At 41.1% G+C, this 17,964-nt stretch overlaps 1 protein-coding gene across 2 annotated transcripts in view; it reads right to left on the bottom strand.

Annotated features, from left to right (window-relative positions):
• Nucleotides 1–612: 612 nt before the first annotated feature.
• acin1b (apoptotic chromatin condensation inducer 1b) overlaps nucleotides 613–17,964 on the bottom strand; it is a 28,563-nt gene continuing 11,211 nt past the window's right edge. For both annotated transcript variants that reach the window (XM_042512576.2, XM_088073949.1), the window contains 11 exons: nucleotides 15,326–15,446; nucleotides 9,886–9,931; nucleotides 9,212–9,357; nucleotides 8,915–9,061; nucleotides 8,579–8,750; nucleotides 7,707–7,852; nucleotides 6,302–6,409; nucleotides 4,674–4,781; nucleotides 3,599–3,968; nucleotides 2,805–2,902; nucleotides 613–2,079 (listed from right to left, as the gene is read on the bottom strand). In XM_042512576.2, coding sequence (XP_042368510.2) covers nucleotides 1,759–2,079; nucleotides 2,805–2,902; nucleotides 3,599–3,968; nucleotides 4,674–4,781; nucleotides 6,302–6,409; nucleotides 7,707–7,852; nucleotides 8,579–8,750; nucleotides 8,915–9,061; nucleotides 9,212–9,357; nucleotides 9,886–9,931; nucleotides 15,326–15,446 — 1,783 coding nt within the window. In that variant the 3' untranslated portion in view covers nucleotides 613–1,758. The remainder of the gene's footprint in view (nucleotides 2,080–2,804; nucleotides 2,903–3,598; nucleotides 3,969–4,673; nucleotides 4,782–6,301; nucleotides 6,410–7,706; nucleotides 7,853–8,578; nucleotides 8,751–8,914; nucleotides 9,062–9,211; nucleotides 9,358–9,885; nucleotides 9,932–15,325; nucleotides 15,447–17,964) is intronic.

Raw genomic sequence — 17,964 nt, 5'->3', positions numbered from 1 at the left:
ACAGGAAATTCTTAAAAATGTTTTTTTTCCCTGTGTACATTTTAAATATGTAACTGTCAATCATAAATAGATTTCTTGATTTTTTAAAAATTATAATAATTTTCTCCTGGAATTTCTTTTTTGATAATTTCCTTCTCAATTTTTACTATTTTTTTGCAATTTGCAGGATATTTCTTACAAGTTTCTAATTTTTGTCAATGTTCATGTCATTGAACTTTAGTGTTTGCATGAGGCAAAACTAAAAACCTATTATAATATTACGATAATATTAAACATATTTGATTTTGTCAGAGAATCAAGATGAGAAAAACAGACTCAAGACTGACTTTTTTAAACATGTGCACCAAACATTAGCGATTAAAGGTCCGCACAGCTCTTAATACTCTTAATAAAACTCACTATATTATTCAGGCGCTGGAAATTTGTCTTATGGCGCAATCTCTGAGCTAAAATGGATTTTGAGTCATTTCCTCTGCACCCTCATGACTGAAATACTTCTGCGATGTATTCATCATTAACAGGTCAAAACTCAACTCAGCGGCTTGCAGCCAGGTCATGACGACTTCTTAAAAAAAAAAAAAAACGAAAACAAAAACATCCAAGCAGAGCAGCTGATAACCAATTTAAATTTATTCATTTTTTTTAAATCCTCGGTACATTCAGCACTTCCAGAAGGGGAGAAAAACAACAAAATCTAACTGTTTGGAGCTAAAAACATAAAATTAAAAATATTAAAATTGCAGCCATTACTCTATCAGAAGTTAAACTTCTTATTTGTGGCTCCTCTTAAATATATTTATATATGAAGGGTCAGAGGAGGGATTTTTTAAACGCAGACTTCAGTGCATGGAAGGTCAGCTTCCTGTAATTATTACAGAACAAACCACTTAACAAGAATTCTACTCGCTCTTCTTCTCGGCTCCAAAAAACGTCCGCTAAAGACAAACTCGGGCACGTCTCTGGCATCAAGACAACGACGCCACGTCTCTTTGCATCGCTCGTTTCTCGGTTACAGTGTTGAGACTTCAGGTGCATCTTCGTGGGAGATGAAGGTCACACAAACAGCTGCGACGCACAACAACCCCGACTCTCCGAGGCTGAAAAATGAACATGATCATAAAACCCCAAAACAAAATCTGCACTGCAAAGACGGCCTGTGAATTTTGACATTTATTAAGAAAAAAAAAAAAAAAGTCAGTGCTGAAGAGGAGAACACTAAAACTGATCCTAGAAAATATTTGAAGGTCGGGGATCTATTTTGGACTGGTTTTATTACAGGGCTCTGAGGAGGAAGGAACTGTGCGCCCGCAGAACTAAAATAAAGAGGCGGGCTCCCAAACCTCAGCGGGACAAAATGCTGAGGCGAGCCAAAAAAACCACCGTCCTCTCTGCTTCTTTTCTTTACCGGCACTACACGGAGACGAGGAGGGACGCCGCTCTCTACGGAGGGAAAGGACTGACTGTTGCTTCTGGAAGACAGAGAGAGAACGAGATAAACCGTCGTTTTTACGAGAACAAAACATGTAATTAACCGTGACACGGAGGAGGTGGAGGGGGGAAATGGCAGAAGTGTGTGGAAGACAACGCTGGCGTCAAAGTGGACGAATTAAAGCACGGTGGGGCGGGCAGCGAGGAGCAGACGCAAGTCATGAATTGAACAAGAGAAACGCATCTCCCTCCCAAAACTTCCTGTCTGCGATGTCCCTCGCCACGCCGCGTCCCTCTCTCTCTTCACCTTCCCCTGCAGCCACTCGGCCCTCAGCGGCGTCTATCCCTCTGATTGCCACGGCTAAGAGAGCGGCGGCCGCCGCCGGCGCCTACGGAAGGCCGTCTGGGACGGTGGCTGTCCTCCCTCTTCCTGTCCCCTTCCCTGTCTCGGCCGCGGCCCCTGTCCCGCTCTCCATCGGATCCTCGCCCGGCTGCTCCGCCGCTCGCCGTCGCGTTGACGTCCTTCTCCCGCCCCTTAAGCCTCTCTTTCTTCTCCTCCTCCCGCTTCTTCTCCTCCTCTTCCCGCTGCTCCTTGCGCCTTCGTTCACGCTCTTTTTGCCGCTCGGTGCGGTCCAAAAGCCGCTGCGCCGCCTGGTGAACAAAAAACAAGTTTAGTTGCTTGAAATGAAGTGTTAACTGCATGGACAATATTCTTTAACCGAGGCTGGGCGTTATGGCTTTAAAATAATGTCACGATATTTTTAGGCTGTATCGCGATACACGATATATATCTCAATATTTTGAAATCTCCTGTAAACTACTAAAATACCAAATTATTAAATGAATTACAGTTACAAAGTAGCTACTGCCATAAAATGACGTTACATAAACTACTGTTAAATAAAGCGAAGTATTATTATAGTAAGGTTGAATAAAGTACTGCTATAATTAAATAGACCAAAGCGGAATCCATGGTGCTTTTATTTTGAAGAGCCCGGCTCATCTCAGGCTGGAAGTGTTGATGTTTTTGTTACTTTTTGTGTGTGTGTCTGAGCCGGAGGAGAGAGAGGGAAAAATGAAAACACAAAATTGGATCTCATGCCGACGGCTAAAAAAAAAAAAAAAAGACAATTTATGGCCAATATCAGTAATAATGTAATTTTCGAAATTGCAGGTAGAATCAGCTGCAATGCAGCGAGTATATTCGTATATTCACCCACCTCGACTTCTGTGTCTGACTCTTCATATCAAAACTTCCGAAGCTCTTTTGGGGCTTTTTACTCTGATTGGACTAATATTCAGTGGAATCCATATAAACACACACTTGCGTATGTGACATTAAACTGTGTTTATAACAAAGTGTGTAAGAGACAAACCTGCTCCTCGGAGAGGGGAAGCCAGTATATACACGGAGCTGCTTTGGTCTTCAGGAACAAGTCGTCGAGTAATTTTGCAGGAGGCTCGTCTCCTTTTTCTGTTAATGACAAAAAAATGGATTGTTTTCAAAACACTGGCGCGTAACTCGACCTGCGTGTAAAGATTCTCAAAAGAATCACGACACAACAGAAAACATTAAATTATCACTGCGCACACTGAGACGGGAGGTGAGCAGTATCATGCAGGATAACAGTAACTGTGTGTACTCCATATTACAAATTATTTTTTTAATATACATTTCAGAGGTTGTGTTGATGTTTTTGTGCATTATTTTGACAAACAGGGTTGTCATCACATTTTTTTATGATGAGAATATATTTAATAGCGTTTTTTTACTGATAACTCATTTTTTCATTTGCATTTTATGATAATTAATAAACATATTGAGCTTATAGGATTCAGAACAGGGTGTCTGCAAGTATCAGACACTTATATTTAATGCTTTTTAAGACCTTTTTAATATTACTTAACCTCATTTCAGACCCTTTGATGATTTTCAAGGCCTATTATTTCTGAAGATTTTTAAAAAAAATATATTTATTTTTTTAATTTCGTATAGAGGACCTGCAGACACCCTGCAGCAGGACATGAGGAGAAAAGACAAACAGAGACAGACAGTTTATGGAAAGTTTTTGTAAGTTTGGGTGCTGGAATATTAAATATTTTCCATTTAAAAACAAAGTTGTGTATATTTCAGGCAAAGACATACGTGTGTAAACATATGTAGTGTTACCTTTTTTATCCGTCTTCCTCTCCTTGCTCTTGGCTCTGTCCCTCCTCCTCCTCTCTCTGTCTCTGGATCGAGACCGCTGTTCGTCCTCTCCCGGCCGTGCGAATTCCCTGACCTTGTCCCGGTCCCACTCCCGCTCGCCCCGGGTTCGCTCCCGCCGCTGCATCTCCCTCTCCCGCTCCGCCCACAGATCCCGCACTCCTACCGCGCCTCGCTCCCGTTCCCGGTCTCGCTCGCGCTCCCTGTCCCTGTCTCTTTCTCTGTCCCTGTCTCTCTCGGGCATCAGAGGGGGCAGCCGGTTCTGAGGAGCACCCGGCGGGACAACGAGGTCCTCGTCCCTGTCCGGCTTCAGGATGCCTTTATGGATGTCCAGCTGCAAAAAAAACAAGGAGACGAACGCCAGGATGTTAAAGTTTGACTGATCCGAAAACCAAATCCAGCGTTTCAACACCTTTTCATGGACAAAAGAACTTTTCCAGGTCTTTTCAAAAAACAACATTAGCTCCACTATCCCGCGTGCGTGCGTTCAAACTCTATTCAAACATAATTTCATGCAACCAGAAAATAAAGAAAACAATATGACGGTGAAAAAAAAAAAACGTTCCATCGACGCATGTTAGAGCTACATCATCAGCTTCAGGAAATAAATCTGCCATAACGTTGCATTACATTACAGCTAAGTTTATTAAAGAAAAGAGTACTGCAGCAATTTCATTACAAACAACAAAATTCCATGAATTTTTCAAAAATGTTCAATGATTTTTGCTATTTCAATGACTTTTTCAGGCTGGAAAATGTGGACTGTGGAATTCAAGGACTTTCCCAGGTTTCCAGTGACTGTGGGAAACCTGGAAAACCTGATTCCAAAACACACTTTGTGGGAAATTGGACAAATTAATTTCAAATGTGATGCTAAAAATGTCCCGTTTATGACATCATCATCTTGTTTGAGCGGTGAAAAAAAATCCAAAATACTAAAATTATTTTGCTACTCCAATAACTGGACGACTCTTCTTTATTTTCTTAAATAAATCGACGAGGACAAATAGAGAAAAATGTCATTTCAAGCGTCTGTTACCTCATCCTGCTCACAGAAGTCGACGCTAAGGACCTTGGGATTGCTCGTAGGCCATTTGACCCCGTGGAGGGCTGTTCTGGTGGCGACCGCCTCCTCTGTTGTAGTGTACTACAAAGACGAGAGAAGAGCAACAAAGTTCATTAGCTCTGGAGGTGAAATCACATCTCTGAAAAACACACGCTGCAAAAGCAAAAAACACTGAGGTTTGTGAAAAAAATAATAAATAAAAAAATCACATAAATGCTTTTATTAATTCCAGAGCTCAAATGTCTCTCTGCAAAATTACACGATGCACTGCGGGGGTTTATGTTCATTTTCTGCACTATACTCAAACAGAAACACAATAAAACAAGATTTATTCCCCCTCTCACATTGCTCCTGCCCTCAGGTGCTGTGCGGTGCACGCCACAACCAAACATGAATCTGCAAAAGTTTGAACAGGCCAGCCTGGCAGCTCCATCAACACCGAATAAATTCAACGAGTCACTGATCAACAGTTTCAGCAGAACAACGCAGATGAAAGACACCAGGCTGCACACTCTGAACACAGTGTGAAATGTTTAAAATTATTTGTCGGAGCTAGAGTTAGATCGATTTTCAGTTTGATTTCATGCAAAACAGCATTTATCATTGTGACATTGTTGCAGATGAAAAAGTAGCTCAGATCAGCAGCCTGTGCTGATGACGTCACGGTGCGTAATCCAGGTTTTATTGCATTGATAAAATGCCACATTACAACCAGAGCTCCTACAGATTAAGACAAGTGATATTTAAGATTTTTTAGACTTTTTTAATGTCATTCAGGATGAAATTTAACACCAATTTTATGAAAGCCCAAACTGAAGAAAAAAAGAAAAAAAACAAACATGACCTGACGTCTTACTAAAGGTGAGAAAGGTGAAATATTTACTGCATAATAAAACACGGATGTTTGGTGACATTATTGTAAGAGACATTTGATAAATAATACTTTCATTTTTAAAGTTACTCTTTATTTGGAGATTTTTAAATATAACGCCAGAAAAAAGATTAATAAAAACCCTTGTCCACATTTCTCAGTATTTTTAATACTTTGGAAAGATTGATTTAAGACATTTTAACACCAATTAAGGCCTTATTTTAGATTAATAAATTCAGTACCATTTAAGGTTTTTTTAGAATCCGCGGGAACTCTGCACAACATGATTAACATAATCATGACCGAGAACCGGCAACATGACGTAGATAATGAATGAAGCATACTTTTTTTTATTCGTTTACTAAAACGTTTGCTTGTTTTTCGGGATGATGAGACAAAAGGAATGGCAGAGTTAGTCTCAAAGACAACAAAAATGGCGCCATTATGGGAACATTTTGGATTTAAAGCTGACAGCTTGTGTTGCTGCTTTGCTCTTTTTCTTATTTAGTGTTTATTGATGGTTGGAAACCGCTCTTAACATCGTATTACTGCCACCAAGTGGACCGGAGTCACAACACCCTCATTCATGGACTCTCATTATCATTATAGCTGCTGAGTCAAGGACGACACCTGGTGGCAAGATTTGGTATGACGGTCCAGTCTGATTTTTGGTCTCAAAATCAATCTAAGTTGATAATTTAGACCCCAGCCCAAACTAGCTGGTACTCACCGTGACGTAGCAGTGAGACTTGATCTTGTCGATCCAGAAGCCCTCTTCCACCACGCTGCCCGTCCTGTTCAGCAGCTCTTTGAGTTGACCCAGGGTGAAAGGTCGCACCTGTGGGACACACGAGGAGCTTCATCAAAATCAACCGTCATCAACAGCCAGAGTGGGTCAGATCATGCAAAGCAAAACACGAGACTAGAGCTGAGCAGATATGATCTTCCCATGTAAAACAGATAACAGACAGTTAATCCTGTGAAACCTGAGCAAAGTGGTTTGATTTCTTTAAAAAAAAAAAAAAAAATGGTAAGAGGGTGACAAGCGAGGTCACAAAAATGGCCCAAAAATTAGCATGAAATTACTAAGAAGTTATAACAAAATACCTGAAAAAAAATAAAATTAAAATAAAATAAAAAAACAAGAAAATGACCTCAGGAAAGTTCTAATATATATATCTATATATTTATTTATTTTTTTTTGTTTTTGAGATTTTTTAATATAGTTTTCTGGTCATCCGTACTTTAAGTTAAATGCTACAGTACATCAGACAGAGAAACGTCTTTAAATGGTCACAGTTTAGAGGATAAACCTTTTGTATTTTTTTAAATATATTTTACCTTTTTAATGTAAGTTTTATCTATTTTATTTGCTTTCATTCGTGGTTTTGTTGCTTTTATTGTTTCTATTGTTATTTTTGGTCTATTTCTTTGTATAATTTTAAATTGACACTGCATTATTTATGCTCTGGTTTTAATTTTATCCTAAATTTACCCCTTTTTTCTCGTTTGTGTTGAATTTCTGCTTTGATTTGTTTGTCAAACACCTTGTAAACTCTGCTTTTAACAGTGCTATATTATTATTATATCAATAAAGTTATTATATCTTTTAGTTTCGATAACAACATGGTCTCAGTGTGTTTTTCTGGTGTCACACAGCAGAGCTATAAATCCTCACACTTGTCTGTTTGGATTCAGCGTTACTGTAGCCGAAAGCTTTTTTTCTGAGCTCAGCGAGGCAGGGTGGCATTAGATATCTGGTCGACTTTGATCCGTGTGCAACTTTAAGTCTTGCCTCTATGACGCCAGTAAAAAGAAATGTGCAAATGCTAGTCATTAAATGCGTAATGTCTCGTCTTGTCGCAGTCTGTTTGGTCACGCAGTGAGCCCGAAAGTTAAGGTGATACTTGACTACAGCCATAATACCTGGGCGAGCGCTCCTGACTCTAATTACAGGGATGATGGTGATGTGGTTACCGCTGGCATCAACATAATACGCCTCATTCTTGGAAAACTGGTAGGTTAGATTTGAGAAATGTTGGAATTTTCTGTACAGTCTTACAGAAAGTTTTAATCTCAAACATGACTGAAAAAACACTTTTTTGTACTTCCTTGTGATGCAGTTACAAACCCACCAGGTTGGTGACGTGGATGATGTTTGAGACTTTGCCGTGAGGCGGCGAGGGCTGCCTGGTTGTGCGGACGGGGTCATCGATGGTGACGGACACACCGGACTTCTGTTGACTTATGGAGCGACGCACCAGACTGTCGCTCGGGGTAACTGTAGAAAAGATAAGGAAGAGGTGAGACGAGTGCCCTCGACATTCCCACTCGGAGAAAATGAAGCGCTGCCAGAAGGATGATGGAAGAGAGAAAGCAGCAAAGACAACAAACTTCAGCACTTAAAGAATAAAGTTAGCATTTTTCAACCTGAACCTTTTTTTTCCGCGTTTAGGTGACTAACGGGAACAACAATTTTTGAGCACTTCAGTGGCGATACAGGCTGCAGGTCCTTTTTGTTTAACCCGAAACAGCCTCAACATACCTTTTGCTAAATCTACCAGATTCCATATAAATAAGCAGTAATTTTAGTGTGTATAGAGCTGACATATTTTAACGGCTATTGGAGTAAATTATGGATTTATTTCCACCAAACCAGAGTTGGTGATTGTTGGATGAACCAAGAGTGTGAGTTTGTGAGTTTTATTTTGTTTCTGTCGACTTTGAATTAAGTGTGTTACACATTGATAAAATCATTTTATTCAAATTAAGTCTGGTGGGTTTGGAAAATAGCAATTTTAGGCTGTTTCTGGTTAAACAAAAATGATCATAATCTTAAACAAAATGTCATTCTCTGCAGTCATGTTTTCCATAATGTTGTCAGACACTTTTTGTGTTCACATCATGTTCAGAAGTTGCGACACAAAAATGTGAAAGTATGGTCCAGGTTGAAAAATAACACGCTAAATCTAGTGAAAAACTCAAACTTTTCTGTAAAGCACTTCACCTTTCTTTGCCTCTCCATCGAGCTTGACAGACATCTGTGTTTCTGAAGCTTCCTCAGAAACACTGTTCTTCCTTTTGTCTCTGGAAGCGCGGCGGCGTTTTTCTTTCTCTGTTTTCTCCGCCTCCTCCTCCTCATTCGTCTGTCCGTTCTCCTGGCTGTCCCCTGGAACAACCTGAAGAGGAATTACAAAAGAAACACAGTTTAAAAACCACTAACAAAAGATTTGGGGAACAATTTTCAAGCCGATCTTTGAATTAGGTGTCAACCTGAAGTTTAGTTTTAGTAGAATTGTGATGTTTTAATCTCGCTGCACTGATACATTGAGCCTCCTCTGACCTGTGTGACTGTGCGTCGGATCTTGAGGCCTTTATCCTGGTCTCCCCGGGTGGCGTCCAGGCTCTCCTCGTCCCCGGACATTTGCAGCTCCTCCGGGTGCAGCTCCACCACGGCCTCCTGGTTCACTTTGATGTCCGGGATCAACGACTGAAGGAGGGACACACAGGCAGGAGATGATGGAGGAAAAAGAACAGATAGGGACGAGACAGGGAGAGAAATATTAGAATATGATCTAACACAGCGAGAAAAGATTCCCCGCCTGCACAGACACCTGGTCCTGGTTTCTGTGCTCTGTACCTTGAGTGAGTCAGTGGTGATGCTGATGGATGGTTTCTTAGCAGTGACTGCTGTGCTGGAGCCCCACCGCCTCTTCCTCCCTGCTGCAGTTCCTGTCTCGGGCTCACCTGCTCCTCCATCTGTGGCGGCTGGAGACGTCTTACTGCCTGCAGCGGAGTCAAAAAATAAGATGCTTATTATCGAGAAGGAAGTAAATACATTCCCGGTTACAGTAAGTTACTGCAGAAGCTCAAATCCTAAAAGCAGAAATAACTGCTTAAATGCTTTAACCCACATAGTTTTGCAGAAGGTGGCATTTTTTTAATGAATCGACATGTTTTCACATATTTGTTGGTTGTTATTCTAAAAGCAACTGTGCACATTACTTTATATGTATTGCTTTTACAGTATGCAGTGAAATAAGAAATATGAAGCATACAGTAAATACATACAGATAGCACCTGTATAAAGAGCAATGTGAGTGTAGTCGAAAGCACGGAAAGCATCACGTCAAAGTCGTGGGTTTCGCTTTTAATCACAATGTTTCCACAGCACCACAGCCACATCCACACCATTCTGGCTGTTTTGGGATTATTCTGGGAAAGCTGTATGCTTATTTTAATTCAAAAAATTTAATTTGCAGCTTAAAAAACAACGACTTCGTGGAGGACGAAGGATGTAACTGGCGTACTCACTGGTCAGGGATATCTTGCGAGCAGCGAAAGCCTTCGGAGTGGTGCTCTGGAAGCAGAGAGAGACAGGGAGAGAACATACAGAAACCCCAGGGGTGCGGGGCGAGATGAGAACCAAGAGTCAAAACCCAAACAGGCAACAACAGAGAGGAGGTGAAACAGGAAAAAGTGGAGGGGGGGTGGGGGCGGGGGTCAAAGTAACAGAGGCCCTGAGGCTCCAATTGAACCACATAGTGGAGAGTTCTTGTTCGATACTGAGAGACTCCAGACACATTTCCGCCGTCCACTTCTGCTCAGAGACACCGAGATAAATCATGATGCTGTATTCCCTGCGTGTGTGTATGTGTGTGTCTGTGTATGTGTGTGTGAGAGACTCTAAGGACAAAGCAAGTACATAATGTGCATCAGGACATGAGTAGGCCTGTGTGAAACTGGGTCGTATCTCAGTGCTGTATGTTATTACAAGATAATGTCCATCAGCGGGCTCTGAGAATAGAGACGAGCAAAGTGTCTGTCAGTGTGTCTGAGTGCATCCTGTCACTTTACCACCATCACGTCCCATTTGGACTCAATTTATTTCCTCTGGAGGACGGGAGGTGAATTCAACACAGGGCTCCGGCAGCTTTTAAAGCAAGCTAGCTTTAAGACTTTTTTTATTGCCACTCTGAATTAAATTTAAGGCCAATTTTATAATAAGTAATATTGAGGAAGGACAATTCTGCCCAATTATTATTTTAAAATAAAACATGACACACTTTTCCGTGTATGTAATATTCATAAAATGGGCAGAATAAGAAAAATACTTCAACTTAAGGGTGATTTTTTGTACATGTACAGAAAAAAAAAGGTTTGCAATAGACAGAAATCAGCATGTTGGCCGATTCCTATATTTCATTTTAAAGCCAATATCTGCCGATATCGATGAAGTGCCGATATTATTTTGCATCCCTAGAACGACAGCATTAAGGGCTAATCTCACGGACGGACACTGCATTTTCTGTGACTGCTTCATTACTACGTGTGAGTAACTTTATACAACGCTCTACAGATGTTGAGCACCATCAATGAGTATCTTTGCTTCAAAAAACATCTGGTGTAATCGGCAAAACACGCGTTGTCACGAGTTTATTAACTGGTGAGAAATGTCCTAAATGGCATCCCTAACCAGAGTTGAGGTAAATGTTACGGAGTTTCATGAGACGATGTAAAAAAAGAATTTTGCTAACCTAAAATATCCTTTGTTAACATCATATAGTGACGCAAAAACTAAAAAGATGAGCATTATTGGACCAAGCTCATAAATGTGATGTTGTAATGTTTTGCAGCAGGATATGCTGGTCTGCTTTTGCGTTCTGTGGAGCAGAAGTGGAAAACAGAGTGCTGAAGACTCAAAGATCTGTCTGGACCATCAGCGCTGCAGTTTCAATTCACCTTTAAGATTTAACATTATTAACAACGCACAGCAGTAGACCAGCAGTGCACGTCGAATTAACCATGAACACATTCATCATGGTTTCAGATTAAAACTGCAGTGACGTGACAGTTCAAAGAATTTGCACCAAATTACAAAAAGGACAAAAAATAGTTCCTCTTATTTACAAAAAAAAGATCTTGAGGATTTTTTTTTTTTTTTTACAGTTAATTTTTTTAAACTTGTAAACATTTTAATTAGAGGAATAATCACAAGTCATTGCCTGGTACCATTTGACACCTGATTCCTTACTGGCTCGACTATGGCCCAACCGCACGACAGTGTGTACTGTATCTAGGCAACAAGGATCCAATCAGAGAAGGCAGAGGAGTGAGGGCGGGGCTCGATTTGAGTGTGCAGATTAGCCACCATGCAGGAACTGATCACTGGGTTGGACTTTTTTTCTTGAACGGGGCTGGGGAGGACTTTTCTTGATTGACTGCTGATCGGAGAGTCACGTGTCAGTCTTTTGGGTTTCAAACGGATGGATTCTGACGGGGAGTCGGGGGTTGACGTATACTTTGTTCGAGTCCATGATCTGTGAGACACTTGGAAAGTAAAAAATAATCCATTTTGTGATGCTTGAAGTGTCTTTAATTGTGAGATGTCCGTATTTTTCAATATGCAGTCCTCTTGGGGGGTATTTGAAATGTCAAAAATGATCACAACAGTTTGTCCTGTGAGTGTTTAACGTCCTGTAGACGTTTTGCTACATAGTCCTTGAGTTTGCAAATTGACAGCACATGTAAAAAAAAAAAGTCTTTTCAATGTAATACCAGATGGAAAAAGTAATCCAAAAGAATGTGTCCTTTTTAGATTATAATCCAAGAAAGCAGTCAAAATGAAGAGGTGGACAGACTTCGTGTTGAGTATGTTTTCTGGCATGACTCCGAGATGCAAGAGTCAAGTTTTGGGTGTAACGAAGTCCATCTGTCAGGTCCGCAGCAGAGGCAGATATTCTGGTCAAACACACACTGAGTCACACGTGAGATCAGCGTCGGTGTGGCTGCAGATGAAGGGAGGCTGATGATCTGTTGAATATATCCAGCTCTCAGTGTGGATGATAAGTGCGACCCACAAAAATTCTTGGTGCATGAAGTGTGTCATTTTGCTTGTCCTTGGCACCGTGTATTTTAAAAGTCTCAGTTGCAGTGAAACATGTGCCGAGTTTGGGGGGTACAGTTCTCTTATAAATGGCAACTTTGAGCAGGGTGACAGAATTTGAATGCACAGTTGCGCTACTGAAGTAACTTTTCAAATGTCCAGCTTGACAAGTCAGAGGACGACTGTTAGCCTTGCAAGCACAGCCAAAAATAGTGTTCGAGATCTGTCAAAGTCCACATCATCAAGTCTTATCCAGAAAGTTTCCATGCGAAAAAATCATCACTTCCAGGTAGATCATCTCAGTTGCTCAGTTGGAGCGTATTTAAAACAGTGATCGTGTAAACGCTCATGTCCTGATCACTGTATAGGTAAGTGCAGATTTCTCAGTCCAAAGTCATTATTCCACCCCACAAGCAGGGGGCAATGTGGGATTGGCGGTACTGGCGGAAACAAAACTGGACAGCTGAAGAGTTCTGTCTTTTCTCTGGGCTGCGTCTCGTCTTTTGAAGGACGGTGGCGCGGAGGGCAACACTCTCAGGATGTGTTGATCCTCAAAATGGCAGATAGGAAAAGGCGGGGAGAGGCGACACAGAGCGACAAGACGCCCTCCCCTTCCCTTACGCCACCATCAGCGCAGTCCAGTGCGGTTCAGATCGGCGAGCAGGCTCCCAACCCCTGAGGCTGGGTTACCATGGCAACTGTGTGCTGCTGCAGTTACCATGGCTGCTGCCGCTGCTGTTGGTCGGCGGTCTGATGCGATAGCTCCAGTTCCTGCTGCCTCAGCACGTCACTGGAGGGCTACAAGGGGGACGGCCTTGCAGGCTTTACTCAGTGCCATGGGGTTGCAGGCCTAATTCAGGTACCAGCGACGCACTTGGGCTTAGCGGGACAGGAGTTGTAGGAGTAGGAGGAGGAGTGGAGGAGGTGTTGGTGGTGGTGGTGGTGGTGGTGGTGGTGGTAGTAGTAGTAGTACGCAGCAGGTACCATTAGGGGCAATGGAAGAGGCATGGGCACCTTCATAACAAAGCAATCAATGGGGTTTTAAACAGCAATCACACCATAAATATATATAGTGAGAGAGAAGCGTTCATGATGGGATACAGAGGCAAAAGATGGAAAGTAAGGGGACAAAGAGGGGAGGAGAGACAGTGAAAGAGAGAGTAAATAACAGACAGAGAGAGAGGCAGTGTGAGGGAGCGAGCAAGAGAGCAGAGGGGATGAAAACAGGGTGAAAGAAACAGCAGAAACGAACCCTGATGCATCTCTACACACTGTCTGGGCCCATTACTCATGCAAATCCAAGGGCGAAAGAAAACCCATAAACAGTCAAAAAAACACATGCTGATAACAACTTCAATCGCATAACAGCTCACCACTAAATCTAAATTAGGTTCTCTAAAGCCCAATGTCTAAAATATAATGTAAGGTAATGGAAATCAATGTGGTGAAGGCCACGTCTGACTCTAACAGTGGCTTCATAATGAGCTAAAGCAGAGACTCTCTACATTATAATTATAATAAATAAAAATGCAATACTCTGATCCTATAAAATGCTGTTTAAGACCCTGACACACCACACGCAAGAACGGGAGCTGATGAAGGCAGAGTGATCAAACATTTTTCTAGTTTCACCCAAATACACTGCGAAGAAAATAGCTGAACAGTCTCATTATAAACTGGAATTGGCCTGCATGATCTCTCTCTATTTTTACCACACTAGTGTTACATTAGACCATGTCATAAGGGTTAATACTATCCTGTCTCTCATCCCTTTTTCCCTTTTTGTTATGCTGTTGTACTTTATTAGTTATATTCTTATGTGAATCCTTATGTGCAAATTTATTTTATTGTCTGATAATTTATTTTTTTAGTTATTTGTAATGTAAATTAGTGTTTTTGTACTGGCAATTTCTAACTGTGTTGTTTGTATATTGTGAAAAATAAAATAAAATAAAATGTTCAAAAAAATAAAAAGCACTTCTGTAACATCATGTAAACAAACCGCTGTACCTATCAGCTGTGCACTCATGTAAACAGACCAGTCGGATATCAGCTGCTCGAAATTATATTAAGATGTAAATGATTAAAAGAAAGGAAAGTACTTGCTGCCTTCCTATGTTTATAATTTTTAAAACAGTATACATGTTTTATATTGTGATATTCACTGAAAATGACTGAAAATGAAAACTTTAAGCTCTAATGTGCGATTTGGGTTCAGGTCATCAAATGTTTAAGGTGAGGATAAGTGAGGATGGTTCTCAAAATGGGCCAGGTTGGTGAGGTGGTGTGTCAGGGCCCTGAAGCTTATTTTCTCACTTCCTCCCTCCCAAACACACACTCACACACAAAACAACAGTGATATGCCAGGCATGCACATTCTGCAGCATGAATGTCTAATTTAACACACATCTACTTGCATTCCAGCAGCATCAATATTTAACATCCCTCTGCAGGTACCAGACAGACCAGGCAAGTGTGTGAGAGATCATCTAAGCTAATGAACTAGTTATGAAATATTAGTTGCATTAAACGAAGATGGAAGGGATTAGTCCATTTCTTTTTACCCCAGGACCCAACTCCAACTCAACCCCTTTCATTCACCTATGAGCATTTGTGGAAACCTTAAATTGAGGAATCTGATGAGGTTAAAAAAGATGCATAAAATGTACACAGAGTCAGAATCGAAAGGATAAAATCTCCAAAGGCGGAAAATTATTTAATATTTGTAAATCAGTGGGGTTGTGTTGGTATTAAGTGACCCTCTTAACTTGTTCTGCCAACTACACATGCGTTTTATATGAATGAGGATGCAGGTTAGTGGGAGACAGAGCAGAGATGCGGGCACCTCCCCCCTTTCAGTGACCTTACCTCCTCCAGGCGACCCTCGCTGTTCTCTGGCTCAGCGCCTGAGGGCGGCTGCTGGGCCACGGAGCTCTCCGAGTCTGGTTCCACCTCTGTCACGGCGGCTGCGCTGGGCTCCGACACCTCCCTGCAGGAGGAAGAAAAGGTTGGGGTGAGCCGGTGGGAGAAAAAGATTTTGACTGTTTAATGGACTGAGAACTCAGGTTCTCAAACTGTTAAGTCGGGATGTAAAGATCCATCGATCTGCATCGATATATTGATTAAATGAGAAACGATCCTGTAACAATGGTGCAAATCGAAAACACTGACCCATCCTCTTTCAGATGCACCTTTATTTTGAAATTCTGTGTCAACGTCACACAGTGTCAGGTAGATGATGGCAAGCAGCCAAAAGAAAGACGATGAGGAGAACGCTCTTGTTTGTTTTTGGAGAAACTCGGGGTTAACAGACACATGCCATATGTAAACAGAAGCCATAATCAAGGAAACATGACGTACCTGCCGGGCATCTCAGTTTGCTAACTTCTTGCAACAGCAACATTAGCTGCTCAGTTTCAAAAATGTTAGACTGAGAAAAACATGCATGAAGACTGAAATTCATCTGTGCTATTCTGTTGGGAGACGCATTGATTTAAGCCAGCGGTGTGTAAAAGACAACATAAATAATACAATTCAATTGACTAAGTTATGAGTAGAGGAAAAGTCCACAAGCCTCTTGGCAAATTTACGCAATGTAAAATGCCATAGGCTCATACTAAAAACTTTAGCATGTTGTATATGTGCGGAAACCATGACTTACAAAAGACAGTTGTTTTGTCCATGATATGACAGCTTTTATTGAACTGAGTTTTATACTTCTTTTAAAAGATCTTGTTGTTAATCCACATTTTGAGGCTGTTGGGAGAAATGTGTCTTTAAGTGAGATAGCCCTGGAAGTTTTAGGAGAGAGATCAGGGTTTGGAGTTAAAATGTGTTTTCTGACAGAATGAACCAGTTTTAATTATTTTGATGTTGTTTTGGCCTGAAACAAAAATAGGGAAAAAATAACATCGGCTCATACAAATTGCAGGCATGTTAACTGAATCGAATAAAAATCATATCGTGGCAGACTTTGTGATATCAGCAAATATCGTATCGTTGTCCAAAATATCGATATATCGTATTGTGATAAAACCAGTGATTCACACCCCTGTAATGGTACACCTCCTCTATGGGATCAATGACCCAGAAGAAGGTAATTGTACACACAGAATTCAAACTTCTTTGGCTTCATGTGCTTTTGAGTAGTTTTTATAGTAATGAACGGGGCCCCGCCTCAGATGCAAAGACGATGAAAAACACAGAGAAGAGTCAGAGTAAGGGTGCCGGGGGCCAGTGATCTGGGTCACTCCTGCTATGAATAACTCACCAGCTAACTGACACCGAAGGGTCACAAACACTCCTCAAACTAGTCCTGGACACACACTCACAGCTGACTCCGTGTGTGTTCTCTTCATCTGATCCAGGCCGGGTCATTATTGAGAAATCTAAGTCTGCCAATAAAATCCACACTTTGAAGTCTGTTCCTCTGAGTCAGACCTCACACAGCCATAAGCTTCTTTACATGTTTTTCATCGCTGTTATCTAAGACAGCAAAAACCAAGCAGATGTCATCTTTATATTTTTAGCTTCTCCCTCAACCTCCCTACCAGCGTTATCAAAAGTCTTCTCCGCTGCCTCCGTGCGATGACACAGGCGCCGATGCAGCACCCTGTAGGTGGGAGAATCTCATCCTCTGGCATCTTTCTCTCCATCACACTGCACATCTTCCTCTATTGGATTCATTTCATGAGGATCTGAATTGCATTTTTATACTCAGCCTTTCACAGGAAATGGGAGTAAAAGATGTGTTTAAAAATACTTCTCATTTCTAAAAAGTATCAAAGAGAAGTTTGGTAGGGATACTGGACTATAAGCTCACATCACAGTTTACTTTAGCCACAGGTGACATCCTCAAAAATCTTATTTTGTCTGTCAAAGAGTCAAACAGGGTTCCTACAGCTAAAGGCAAGTGTGATTTAAGACTATTTAAGACTTTTTAATACCACTTTGAATAAACTTTAAGATCAATTTTACAAAAGCTATAATTGAAGGTAAAAAAACATGTATCGACATCAATTACTTAAGGTTAGGGCGAAATTTATTTTATTTTTATGCAATGTCATGAAAAAAGATTTGTAAAATCCCATCTCAAATGTCTAATGATTTAAGACAATTCAATGTCAGTTATAGCATTAGCTTGATGGATTCAGTGACTTTTTAAGGACACGTGGTGACCCTCGTCCAAAACCAAAAAATTATTCACTTGACTACAATGCAAGACAAAGATGATCAGAAAATCTTGCATTTCAGAAGGTGACACATGGGCGAGTTTTGCATTTTTACCAAATTTTCAGTCCATCAACTATTTGCTTAATTGATCATTCGACCAATTATTGCAGCTTTTAGTGGAGTGACCTCCAAGATGAAGGTCGTTGGGTGCCCAATTTGACCCTAGAAGAATCTTTTGTAGCTCCTTACACTCTTAGCAGAAGATGAGATCAGCTGCCATGTGACAGGACCGGTATCCGATTGTTATTGACACGTTAACGCCATTGTTGTTGTTT

This window comes from Plectropomus leopardus, chromosome 23 (assembly GCF_026936395.1).
Source record: "Plectropomus leopardus strain MGB_pleo_1.0 chromosome 23, ASM2693639v1, whole genome shotgun sequence".
NCBI lineage: Eukaryota > Metazoa > Chordata > Actinopteri > Perciformes > Serranidae > Plectropomus > Plectropomus leopardus.
The sequence above is the reverse complement of the archived record's forward strand: the minus strand, read 5'-3'. Positions and strand labels throughout refer to the sequence as shown.